Genomic DNA, 13,494 nt, shown 5'->3' with positions numbered 1-13,494 from the left:
ATTGGGGCAGTGTGGCGAGATCAGAGATGGAAATTCTGTGCAAAACGTGTGTGTTTGTGTGCAGAGGCTAAACCATTTTCCTATACCTCATTGCAGACCACAGCTGGACAGATCCTGAAGACAAGAATGTATGGAGGGTGGGTTGCTGTTGAATATAGCATGCTTGACTTTGACAAACAAGAGTGACCCACAACAGCATCCCAGCAAAGTGAAGTGTGTAATTTCTGTGCCAGTACTAACACTGGCTATTGTGACTGCAAAATGAATGATTGCTTCCAAACACGTTTTTTTCTTCCACTCCTTTTGTGTTGTTGTTTAAGCTTGGCTATATGTTTAGAATGGAATATTTAATACTACTTTGCAGTATGCAGTATTCTAGGCTTTAATTAATTGGTATGTAAAAATGTCTTTACTTTCAACAGGTTCTTCAAGTAATGAGGCAAAAGGGAATTATAAAAATGATAGTTTATATTGCTACCAGTTTGTTCATCACATTGGATGGAACGCTGGGAAACTGCAGTGCTCTGTTGTATACTGGACATTTTGCAAATGTACTACATGAAGATATTCTATACATACAGATATTTTTTGTATGTTAGTACTACACTGTATGTATAAATCAACAAGTGGCTTCCACTTCCATCTACGTATGGTATAAAATTGCATTTTATATTAATTTTGACAGTCTGATACTCAAGTATTATCCACATATGGTCGGCTATACTGTAAACCGATATTTGCATACTGCGGAAAGAAAATTTGGGGTTTATTGAATTTTGTAATGTTTTGATAGAAGTTTCTGATGTTCACCAAAGCTGCAATTTGTGTGAGTGCGTATGTATGTATGTATGTATCAGGATTGAAAAAAACTATTTGGTCCCTTTTAATCAATTTGATGCAATCTTGCTGAACAAAAAGTAGATTAAACAAAAAATCTAAAACTTTTGAATGGTACTGTACATACTGCAGTAATAGTAGTATGTTATTTTGAACATTACCAAATCCCTGCTAAACAGCTTATCACAGATAATTTTTGGGATATAAGCCTACAATATTTTACTTATGCTAATTTCTGCACATGAAACTGGGATAAAGCATTTCAAATTACACACTTCACCTTTAATATCACTCTTAGTTGTTTCCCTCATCAGCTATGTATTTCCACTGTTGTTTAAAAGCCACATGAAAACCACAACAGCACCTTCAATATCGCAGCCAGTGAAGAAGAAGAGAGTTAATCACTTGCCTGCTTTTGCAAATAGTATTGTACCATGAGACAAGACATTAGTAAGAGATTGCCAACAAAATCCATAATTACACTTGAGCATAATCTCTTTTTAAACCCTACAACATCATTCCGCAGTTTGGTGGACATTCACATTGATTAGAGAACCATGCTGACAGCGGACGCAAGGCTGGCTGGGGCATAATAAACCCCATCTAATTGTTTTAAAGGAAGTCGCATCAATACCCATCTTTTACTGTCCCAAGACCACGGACAGGCAATTACAGTACACTTCTGCTGTAATGTACGATGCCAACCGGCCAAGCAAAACTTAAAGCAAAGTCACAATAAAAAGGCTCACAGTGATGCCTCCAGGCTTCATATTTATGTGCTGCCACTCAGTTCAGTTTATCTCTGCATACAGTATGTTAAGATTAACATCACCATTTAAAAGCTATTCCTTCTATAAACCGATGCATTTTTGATGCTGAAGATGCACTTTTAAGATGGCACAGTGTGAAACCTTTTTTCTTTTTCTTTTTTTTGGGTAATCGATAGAAATGCATTTGGCATGTACATATTCGTTATGATATGTAGATGATACATTTGCACAGTGTTTCCATTTCTGGCTTGGACCCTCAATGAAGCTTAATATGTGTGCATACATTTTATACAGGCATCCTCCTCTCACCGGGGCACTTGGACAACTCAGTCCATAGGGTCCTGGCACTGGCCGCAGTGGATCATGTCCTCACAATAAGGTTCCACTTGAATGGTTGTGCTGTAAAACCCAAATTTGGTCTGAAGGAGTTCAGTGGCTTCCTTTAAGACACTATGAGGGTCAGCGTTCTCCTCTTGGGAGAAAAAAAAATGGTTATCTAAATAGATGATGCTGAGCTTCAATGTTCATATATTTATGTCATATTAGTATGCAGATATTAGTATTAGTATAATATGTCACTAGTAATATTAAACTAGTATAATAGTATTTGTATCATATTAGTATTGAAATGCAAAACGATTTAGGGTCATTCCCAGGTCTCATTTGTTTGATTGGATTCTCTTTGTCAGCTTTCAGGACTTGATCGTTGGGTCATGTTTATGAAGAAATATAGAAAATATTGTATAATTTTGTGATCTGTGTAAACTAATTTTGAAATACTGACCTTGAGGCAAATATAACGAACCACAAATAATAATAATCAAAACAGATGAATATTAAAATCCATTTGAACCACAGGGTCAAAAAGACCTCATTATTTATACCTCATTATGTTATTAAATGAACTTACCAATAGCTATGTGAACAGACAGCAGACTCTGGCCAATGGTGAGAGCCCATAGATGCAGGCTGTGCAAGGCCTTCACTGCTTTCAGAGATAGCAGCACCTCCTTCACTGAATTAAACTCTATTGCTTTGGGGGCCCCTGAACACAGACAAATGACACGAATTTACAAGGATAGAGGCAAAACAGTCTGAGAAATTCATAGCTTGCATTTAAAGGTGACGAGTATCAATATACTAATCAATATATTAAACCACATGTATTATGTAACAATACATGCATATATTATGTAATTAAGAGTAAGGTAACTGTAATTTAATTATTAAATGTGTAAATTTACCCTCCATGAGAATGCGGAAGACATCTCTCAGGATGGTGATGGTAGTGCCCAGGACAAACACAGAGAAAAGGAAAGTGCAAATGGGATCGGCTACTTTGTATTCTGGCTGCGTGAGAGAGAATAGGAGTTACTGATGCATTAAAGAACCGAATCAGATGGTTCTTTGCAAAGTGCCAAATTGAATTAGATTACAGATGTCAGAAGAAACATCCTCCACTTAGGTGCTTTTAGAGTCATGGAAGAATTCAGATTCGTCTCCCTTTATAAGATATTGTAAATTGATTTCAATAAATAAATAATCTAAAAGAAAGGGCAGGCTATATATATACACTGCTGTTCAAAAGTTGGGGGTCAGTAAGATTTTTTTAGAGGCTGCATTTATTTCATCCAAAATACAGTAAAAGAGCAATATTGTGAAATATTATTACAATTCAAAATAACAGTTTTCTACTTTATTATAGAATTTATTCCTGTAATGCTAAAGATGAATATCCAGTGTCTCATGATTCTTTAGAAATGTGGTGCTCAATTTCTTATTATCAACATTGAAAACAGTTATGCTGCTGCCTGCTGTATATTTTTTATGGACTGAAATGTTCAAAAGAACAGTAATTAAGTATTTTATTTTTATATTAAAGACTTTAACGTATTTAATGCATTCTGCTGAATAAAGTAATGACTTACTGACTTTTAAACAGGAGTGTAAATAATTAGTTTAGAATGTATTTTCTTTCTCAAAATAATAAATAAACATAATAATAATAATTCCTTACATTTATATAGTGCTTTTCTATAGGCACTCAAAATGTTTTACATTGTCAGGGAGTATCTCCTCACCCACCACCATAAATATACAGTTAATATTCATATCTTTCATAAACTATTTGCATACCATTAAATAAGATTTTTCTAAAACTATACAATTGACCTTATTTGCCTTTAGAAATTACTCTTACTGTTCATGATTCATCAGTGAACAATAATCTAAAAGAAAAATGTATGTATTGCCTCCAAACAAAACAACTTTTTACATCCATTATTTACACAAGTTATTCTGATTCATTGGTAAATGGAAGTTAATTGGACTAAATTTCTTTTTATATTGGGTTTTAAGGGCTTAAAAGAGACTAGATCATTTTTTTTGGATGATTCTTTATAGTAGTGTTCATTTACCCTGAAGTAGATTATGATGGCGGCCACCATCACTCCAAAGCTCTGTAAGAGATCCCCCAAAACATGAATAAATGCAGCTCTGACACTGGTGTTCCCATGATTACCCAGGAGGCTGTGGGAGTGGCCATGGCCCACAGGGCTCATCCCATTCTCATCAATCTTGTGGTAGCCTGAACCATGACTGTGGAAGGTCGTGGAATGGTGTAGAATATAGGCCATTCTAAAATAGAAATAATAATGCACACAAAAGCATATAAATTTATCGAAATTCTAGTTTTTATTGTTAAAGCATCTGTACATTCCAAAATTGCTAATTAAATCTCTGAATTTTGACTGTATTTCTAATAAATTGGATTTTATATAAAAACTAGATTAAAGTTTGATAACATATTTCGATGCTGGATTGACAAAGCCTTGTTTTAAATAAACTTTGCTTGGGGTTTGAAGGTTTTTCTCAGAGAAAGTCTATATTATGTTGCAAACCTGTTTGAAGCATGATTTGTTTAGCATATCGCTAGCATGTTTTAGTCTGTTGCTAAAATTGGTCTCAGAAGAAGCAGCAGCAGCAACTTAAATAGTAGACTTGTCAAGCCAACATAATCATACCTAAACTATTACAACTTTAGCTTCTTATAATTCCAGCGTTCGTCTACGTACATGATGTTGACCACGACGGCACAACCTGAGGTGATGAGCATCACATGGCCTTCAATTTCATAATCCTTTTTTACTATCCTCTCAATGGCAAGGTACACCAACACCCCAGTCACGATCCAGATGGACATCACAGATATCAGGGCTCCCAGAATCTCTGTGAGATGTTCATTTGAGACAAATATGGTTTGACATCACAGCTGGATGTAGCAAAGTCTTAAAAATCTGCTTTAAAGGAATAGTTTACATGTTAACAATGACTTTACGTTCAGTCTGCTTCTTATCAAAAGCTTTCCTATAACTTCAGAAGATGTAGAATATAGCACAACAATAATGTAATTATGTATTTTAATGCTTATTCTGGGGTTTGACAAACAAATGTGTTCACTATAAACTACTGTTGTATGGAAAAAAGTGATGTAATTAAATTATACTTATGCATGGATTTATGCATGGAAAACAACAGCATATGGATATGGAACAACATGAAGGTGAGCAAAAAAAAAAATTATTTGAAAAAAATATATTTCTATAAAATTTCTGTGCAAAATATTTATTTCATTTATATGCATGATTTAGATTTCACATTTTCAGCATCAACAAGATATGCCACATGTTATTTGATAAGATTGAATTGGGAAGTCTGGGATGGACTTACCTGATCGGTGCCAGCCAAAGGTCATTGTCTTGGTTGGTGGTCTTGAGGAGATCCACAAGGAAAAAAGACTGACCATCATGCTGCCAAAATCAGTCAGAAGGTGGGCTGCATCAGTCATAATGGCCAGGCTATGTGCTAGATAACCACCTGCATCACAAGAACAGCAGAGAATAAGAAATAAGCAACTATTAGAGATATACACTCTTAAAAACAAAGGTTACAGTACATATGGGAGCTTTCACACTGATGCCATAGAAGAACTATTTTTGGTTCCCCAAAGAAGCTTTCAGTAAACAGCTCTTAAAAGAACCATTCTTACTTCGTGTGGAGAACATTAAAAAAAAAACCTTTTTCCACTATAAAGAACCATTTGAGCATTTGATACCATTAAAGAATACATGGATGTTAAAGGTTCTTCGTGGAACCATCAATGGCAATAATCTTTATTTTTTTTTAGAGTTTAGACAAGAGATAATCTGCTGTTATAATCCACCATAGAGCATTAACTGTAAATGTCATTCATTCTGAAATGTCTATATTTTATTATACTCAAAAAGTTTTATAGAAATCTTTGTGAAGTGGGGCACAAATTGCTTTGAAGAAAGCTGACACAGCATAAATCATTTGTAGTTTAAAAGAAAGAGTGACTAATTATTTTAAAGTGTACTTGGATTGTGAATGCTGACTTGAATAAAAAGTGCTGTACAGGCTAAACAAAACAGAAAAGCCTGGTTATCACATTTAATAGATGAATCAAGGACTGGACAAGTAATTTTGTGCTACAATGGCAAATTGCTTAATCCATCATCATTTACTTGATTGTGAAATGCAATCCGAGCATTTATTGTGAAGAGAGCAACTTTGGCACTCAAGGACAAAGCAAAATAAATGCTTTGCATTAACATTTTTATAAACAGTACTGTTTTTATTTGTAGAAGGTGCTTGATCTGTGCATATTTCCTGATTCAGATGAGACATCTTTATCTCTGAGGAAAGCAATAGAGAAAGCAGAGTTGTGTGGATCACTTGTGGATTATTGTGATGTTTATGTCAGCTGTTTGAACACATTCTGTCTGCACCAATTCACTGCAGGGGATTCATTGAGTAAGTGATGAAATGCTAAATTTCTCCAAATCTGTTCAGATGAAGAAACAGTCATCTACATTTGGAAGGCTTTAGGGTGAATACATTTGCAGCTGATTTTCATTTTTGGGTGAACTACTCAATGGTAAAACATTGCCATAACTTTGATTTGCTTTTAATGTAGTATATTATATTTATGAGAAGTAATGTTACATTTATGGTAATTATTCAAATATTCTGGCTTCATCATATTAGTAAACCCCATACTTTTTCCAAAAAGGCCCAGTTCTTACCTATAACTTCTCCGATCATGAAAACCAGACAGACTATGGAGGCGATGAACAGTTTCTTCTTTGCTATGAGTTTCTCATGGCTCTCGATGAATGCTGCTTTTTTTCCATGGCAATGAGTTCCAATGGGCCTCTTCAGCTCGATAGCACCAGCCATGTCGCCATTTCCCAAAAGCAAGTTTGGACAACTTTCTTTGGAACCTGAGAATTCACTGTAAGAACAACGCATGGTGTGTAGTCGCACCATTTTAATTTCTTACAACTCTTACATGTAAATCGGCCAACAAAAAGATACCAACCGTTCTAGTTGCTAGCATATCAGGGAGTTATGCAAGGAATAAAAGATGCAAATTTTATGTAAAAAAATTACATGTAAATCGCCTGTGGCCTGAAAAACTGGGATAGGCTCCTATAGTTAAATGCATGAACTACCAGTCAAAACTCACCACTCAGCCATACTATATACATTAGTGCTGGGCAATGATTACATTTTTCTAAATCGCGATTAATCGCATTATTGTCTGCGATTAATTGCAATTAATCAGATTGTTATTCACATAACTAATAATGCATTAAAAAGTAGTGTATTGGGCTTATTGCTATGAACAAAAGTGTAATAACATTTGGTTTGCAAACACTTTAAACAAATAAAGTGCTTTTTACAGCAATGTTCATTTTACATAGTAGGAGTTAAAATATTTTTTGTAGCCTAATCTCAACTTATAACATTAATGTGATTAAATGAAAAATAAAACAAGCTACTTGTCACTGCCAGTACATTAACATTTATATAAATATTTTATAGTTTGTTTTATAGAAAATATTTATAGAAAAACAAGTTATGCTCATAGTCCAGAGCCTCAATCATAACATTATAACAGGCACCTTACTATTAGAGACCTGGACGTTTGCGGGAACCATTGCAGCAGAGTGTGGCCCGTAAGACTTGATGTGCGGGTAGAGGACTCGTGTGTCTGGGATGCAGGAGAATAATAAGGGCGAGCTCACACTAGGCAATCTTAACAGTGCTGGAGCGCATTTGACCCCCAAATCCTTGTTCGTTTGATTAGTGTGATCGTTCTGTTTAACAGTCTCTGGCTCGGTTGGAAGAGTTGGGCAAGAGAGCAGTTCAATTATATATAGATCAGTGAGTGTGAGGCAAACTGCACCGGAGTGCAGATCTTCTGATACCTGCTGCATGATTGCTGAATATTTCTGAGCGGTAAAAGCGATAGATCTGTAAAGTAATATAATGTGAGAGGGATGTGTGTTACCACATCCCACATGACTCAAAATAATAAACCACAAAGTTAACAAAACGATTCACTCCACTGTGTTGAGCGAGAGAGCTTCTCTGCTGTCTTCATGTGCTATCTGAAACTTCCTATTTCCAACTTATTAAGTCATGATTAGGAGCTCCTTGCATTCTTTTCTGTTAAAAACAACAGTGGACAGTGGATCATATGTAGAAGGGCTTTGTAGGGAAAAAATACTGTGGGTAAATACAAATACCATGAGCACCTAGAGGACCCCCGAGTTTAAATCTGCTGACATGGTCGTTTTTGCACCTTCTGTCTTGTGTGTTAATGAGAGAGACGCTATGATGGGGCTAATGGGGCGGAAAGCGCAATCTCGGCGCGCATGAGATAACCAGAGTACTGCATCAGGCGCGCGCGATCGCTGCTGCTTTTAAAGGAGGCAGTCGACTGGAATACGGCGTCTGTTTAATCACCCCACCGGGACACAGACATGATACACAGTGTTTTTGTGTGTGTGTGTGTGTGTGTGTTTTAAAGAGCCATATATACCATTAAGCATACATACATACAAATCATATTATTTTCTGATCTCCTGACACTATGCAATTTTGTTATGAATTTGCAGCTTTTATTATTTTTTAAATAATAATAGGTCTAATATAATTGTGCTTGAGGAGTGCGTCTCACTGCGTGAAGATTAAATTGCATGTGAAATGTGAATGGGCACACCGTAATCAAATGAAAGCTTTTCTTAGGTTCCCAGTTTAGAAAAGGATATATAAAAAATCAGTTAACCTGAATGTATCTTGACAGTTTCAAAATAACTCACACTAAAAATGTGGGTTTTGTAAACAATAATAATAGTAAAATCTTGTGAAATTGGGTTTTTGCAAGTAAAAACACAAGCCACCTCATATTTTACAGATCATAGAATAATCACATTGATTAGCATATAGGCTACATTAAGTTATGTTTGTTCTTATTTTTTATTTATATACAATAGTTTGTTTATTTATTTTTGTAACATTTTATGAGTTAGCCTATTTAGTTTTGCCAATGTGCATGGTGCTTTGGGTTTACTTTGTTAATATAAATTTCTAATGTATTATTTATAATGTATTATTGTTTTCTAATGTATTATTATGATATTGGTTGACAACCAATAATTGTTGATATTTCGACAAAATTTCTAAAATAGATTAGTAACCTTTAACATTTTTTGTCGGGACAGCTGGCACAAATTGCTGCTTGAAACGTCGCCGTATTTTATAATTATTATATAATTGAAATTATGAAACAAAATTAAAACAAAAAATAAAACAAAATTTTCAAAATTAAATTGAAACAATGAATGTCTGGCAACCACGCCTGGCAGGTTTAATAGCACTTATAGTATATTATAATAAGACAAAGTATGTACCTCGTCCAATCTAACACAATTACTTATAAAATGATATTTTGTAGGACAAGGTGAATGTGGAGTTTGGCAGAAGGTTTTAGGCTGAAACATGCTGTCGATCCTGTGGAAATGCAGCAGAGCATGAAATCAGGGCCATGAGGACTTATACACGTCACTGATCAAGACAAGTGTGCAAAGTGTTGTGCTGTGATTTTCTGTAATTGATATAACAGTATTTTAAGACTGCGAAGCCTTTTTCTTTCTTCTAAAGAATAACGTTCAAAATCTTTATTTAAATAAATGTTTTTAACATTATACCCGGAGGATTGCTATAATAATAATAGTTAAAAATAGCGAACATTTATCACATATAGCGAGTCAATTTCCTATTTTTTCTTATCTCTTAAAGACAATTTTGTTTAAGCGCGGCATATTTTCAGTTCGAGAAAACATTGCATTAAACAGAATACCTACTTATAGGTAGAATATTACAGCACCTATCTGGACAGCATCTACTTCTCAGGTGCCTTTTCTTCCATGTCCTTCGATATTTGTTCAGATGACCTGTTGATCTACCATCACCAGTGTACTATGTTTTGAAATTACCTTTTTGTTAATGTAACATGTCTCCAAGCTAACTAGGTGATCCTTTATTTGTTTCAGCAGCTTTAGAAATCACCTGCTACATCCATCTAAATTCATTTTCTTGAGCTCTCGCCATTTCTCACTCAAGAACACAATCCAACAGCAGGCTGTTCATTGCAATTCAGTGCACACTTGAAAATAATTTCTAAGGCAATATAACATTTGCACAATCGTCAACTGTAGTCTGACTTTTACTAATTTTTATTGCACATTTTTAAACATACAGTATGTTCAACTTAAGCATTTTAAATAGAATATAGCTAATCGTTTCCTCTACATCATCTTACATTCCACAAAAATGCAAAAGCTCGTTTTTACAGCTTTTTTTTTTTTTTTTTTTTTGTGTGTGTGTGTGTGTGTTTATGTCACACTTTTAACAAAGAGTGTTAAATATTCACCTTACAGGAAAATCTTACCTTACATTTAAAACACATAATTGTTTTGTGTCATATTTTCGTATTATTCATATGATGATTTTTGTTACCTACCTAGTAGCTACTCTAATTGATCTGTTATTTAGGTATATACCCAATAATGAGCCTAAATCACGAGTAATGTTTCTTCCCTGACGAAAAAAAGGGTTTTCTCCAGGAAGCTGCTTATAATTAGGAGTAGGAATAATATTGAAATGAATGTTTAAATGTTTAAATATGTTTTAAATATGCATGGGTTATCATTTCTGAGTACGCGTTTGAATGAACTGTTGCTTTTTTAACAACTCATGTGAATCTGTCCATGGTGCTGAAACTGTTCTATCGCCTGCTTGCATTAGGATCATTTTAGTCCGGCGTGCTAAAGGGAAAAAAAAAGAGGCTGTGAAGATTTTGATAACAATGATGTTCTTTTATTTTTATTTTTTATGACTTCAAGGAAACACAATGAAATGCTTAGCACATATGGAAGCCATGCTATGTAGACTACGCTCATTCTTCTGCTCACTAAACTTCCCTGTGGCCATTGCTCAAAAATGCTACTGTCCAAAATGAATTCAAGCACAGAAATGATTTATTTTTTAAATTTAAACTATAAGCATCTCGTGTACTGGATGTTTGACAAATACGTGTAACGTAATTTTAATTACGTGTAGTTTTCAGAATAAACACGGGTGGCTTTCGAGAGGTAGATTGGCGCATATGGCTTTGGAAATACAGTGTCATATTATTATGTATGAAATACCAAAAGATTTCGACATCCTCAATGAGACCTAACCATTTTAAATCGTCATTTTATTATTATTATTATTAATAATAATATTAATGGTGTATTCTCCATAAAATGCTACACATACAGATACATTTTAATCATTCAGATCATTAATTGCGCACAGATTTACAGATCATGCATTTTCGAATAACATTTCTCCAAATTTCAATTAACAGTTATAATAAAATAATAATAACAAAATAAAAAAAAACAGCTGAATGCAATTTTACCTGTTAAGTTTTAAGGAGTATACTTTGGCATTACTTTCGTTGATAAGATGCGATTTCTCTGAAGTCGGTGGAGGATCCATGGTCCTGTGCAGCTTCAGTGACCAGGGAAAAAACAAGTTACTAAAAACCGTCCCGAATATTCAAATGGGCGTTTTAATTAGACGGCAAAATAATATTTCTTCCAAGCCATCTTCGAAGGATTCAAGAAATGAGTGAAAGCACTCATTGCATCAGATCCAAAGAAAAGAGTCAACCAGCCTGCAGTCAGTAATTCCGATGCTGTATGCGGATTCGGCAAACTTGGCTGTGGGTGAGATCAAATGAATCTGGTGCAGAAGATTCTGCAGTCCAGTCCACTCGTTTACGAATCTTACTATGGTGAAGGCACGGCTATTAATATTTATGAGCTAAAGGCAGGCCTATGAAAGCAACGTCATCCTTACAGATGTAATATTCAAGCACCAGTCGTTCGCCATTGGGAAACTACCAAGCAACGTCGCCATGACATAAAAAAAATATGACGAGCTTAGCCTAAGCATTAGTAGGATTCATAAAAGGCGAGAAGTCTTCGACTGTTGGGAGTAAATGCTGCGCGATTTTGGCTGCAGTGCAAAGGGGTGTACATGCTTGCTTGTATAACAGAAATTGACAAGTTTTTACCATTCGAGCCTAACAAAATGCAGAAAGGATGTCATGACGCATCAGCACAGCAATGGAATTTGATTTATTATTTAAATTATGTATATAGCTATATATATCCTTTGGTATTTTCATACATAATAATATGACACTGTATTTCCAAAGCCATATGCGCCAATCTACCTATATATATATATATATATATATATATATATATATATATATATATATATATATATATATATATATATATATATATTAGGGCTGGTTAGTAATTAAAATTTGTAATCTAATTAATTACATGATGTGGTGATTAATTAATCTAATTAATCGCACAACAAATTTGCAGAAATTACTCTGAAAAGATAATTTAGAGTCATTGTTGTGAAAAGCATCAAACAGAGATTACAAAAAGTAGGTTCAGCAAGAAATATTTTGATAAAATCTTTGGACCATGTGAGTAAATGATTACAGAATTGTTATTTTTGGTTGGGAGAACTATAACTTTAATAATTTAATTTATTAATTGTATTATTATTACTATGAAAATATTAAATTATTTATTCAATAAAATTATACTCTAAATAATAAACTAAAACTGCCAGTAGGTGGTAGTAAATGTCTTAATGATTAAGTCATTGAGTCATAAATTCGTTTGATTCGTTCAAATGGCTGATTCATTCAGGAGTGAAGTAAATGGTTCTTTATGAATGGTTCATTGAATCATTAGGCTTGTTGGACTTGAAGCGATTATCACCATCAGACCGATTGGTGTGTGACATCAAAGTACCGCGAGAGTTTAGAGAGCAGACAACTCCTTGTGCTTTTGAATTGCTCTCGCCGTACTTTGATGTCACCGATCGTTCTGCGCAGTGCCAGTTCAAAGGCAACGTGACTATGGCCTATGATTCAACGCGCCAAATGGTTCACCAAATTCTTTCAAAATGTGGATTAAGAAACGAAATGCCGCTGTGGGTTGCTCATGGGATGAACAGTGCTGATTTGTCTTTATATTTTGTTTGGCAAAATTGAGCAAATGAGACAAAATTGTGTCTAAAATAACACAATATTAACTTCTAAATGAACTGTTAAGATGAGTATCACATTTGCCCTATTGTGATATTGCATTTAACCTTCTGCTCATATGAAATTACTTAACTATGTGATGCAAATATGAGACAAAATTTCAAACGGGCATTTTGCCTCATATCTTGAATTTTAAGAATATTCTGGGCTCCAACACGCAGTAAGTTGTTGCCCTGGCTCAGTCATCAATAATCGACTGTCTGTCTACACCTGTAAACCATAAATGGGTATGTCCACGTGCCCTCAACTTTAATTGCTTTTTTTCCCCTGCATACTAGAAACTAACATATATGTACTTATAATATATTATTGCATGATAGTTTA

At 34.5% G+C, this 13,494-nt stretch overlaps 1 protein-coding gene across 1 annotated transcript; it reads right to left on the bottom strand.

The window, feature by feature from the left end:
- Nucleotides 1–764: 764 nt before the first annotated feature.
- Nucleotides 765–11,750, bottom strand: LOC113051036 (zinc transporter 2-like). The gene is made up of 8 exons (XM_026214643.1): nt 11,446–11,750; nt 6,713–6,921; nt 5,337–5,483; nt 4,682–4,835; nt 4,025–4,244; nt 2,852–2,957; nt 2,518–2,652; nt 765–2,079 (listed from the first exon to the last, which is right to left on the bottom strand). The coding sequence occupies exons 1-8, from the start codon at nt 11,523–11,525 to the stop codon at nt 1,934–1,936; spliced, it is 1,197 nt and encodes a 398-aa protein (XP_026070428.1). The 5' UTR covers nt 11,526–11,750; the 3' UTR covers nt 765–1,933.
- Between the last annotated feature and the right edge of the window lie 1,744 nt (nt 11,751–13,494).

The sequence above is a fragment of the Carassius auratus genome, chromosome 31 (assembly GCF_003368295.1).
Source record: "Carassius auratus strain Wakin chromosome 31, ASM336829v1, whole genome shotgun sequence".
Lineage (NCBI taxonomy): Eukaryota > Metazoa > Chordata > Actinopteri > Cypriniformes > Cyprinidae > Carassius > Carassius auratus.
The sequence above is the reverse complement of the archived record's forward strand: the minus strand, read 5'-3'. Positions and strand labels throughout refer to the sequence as shown.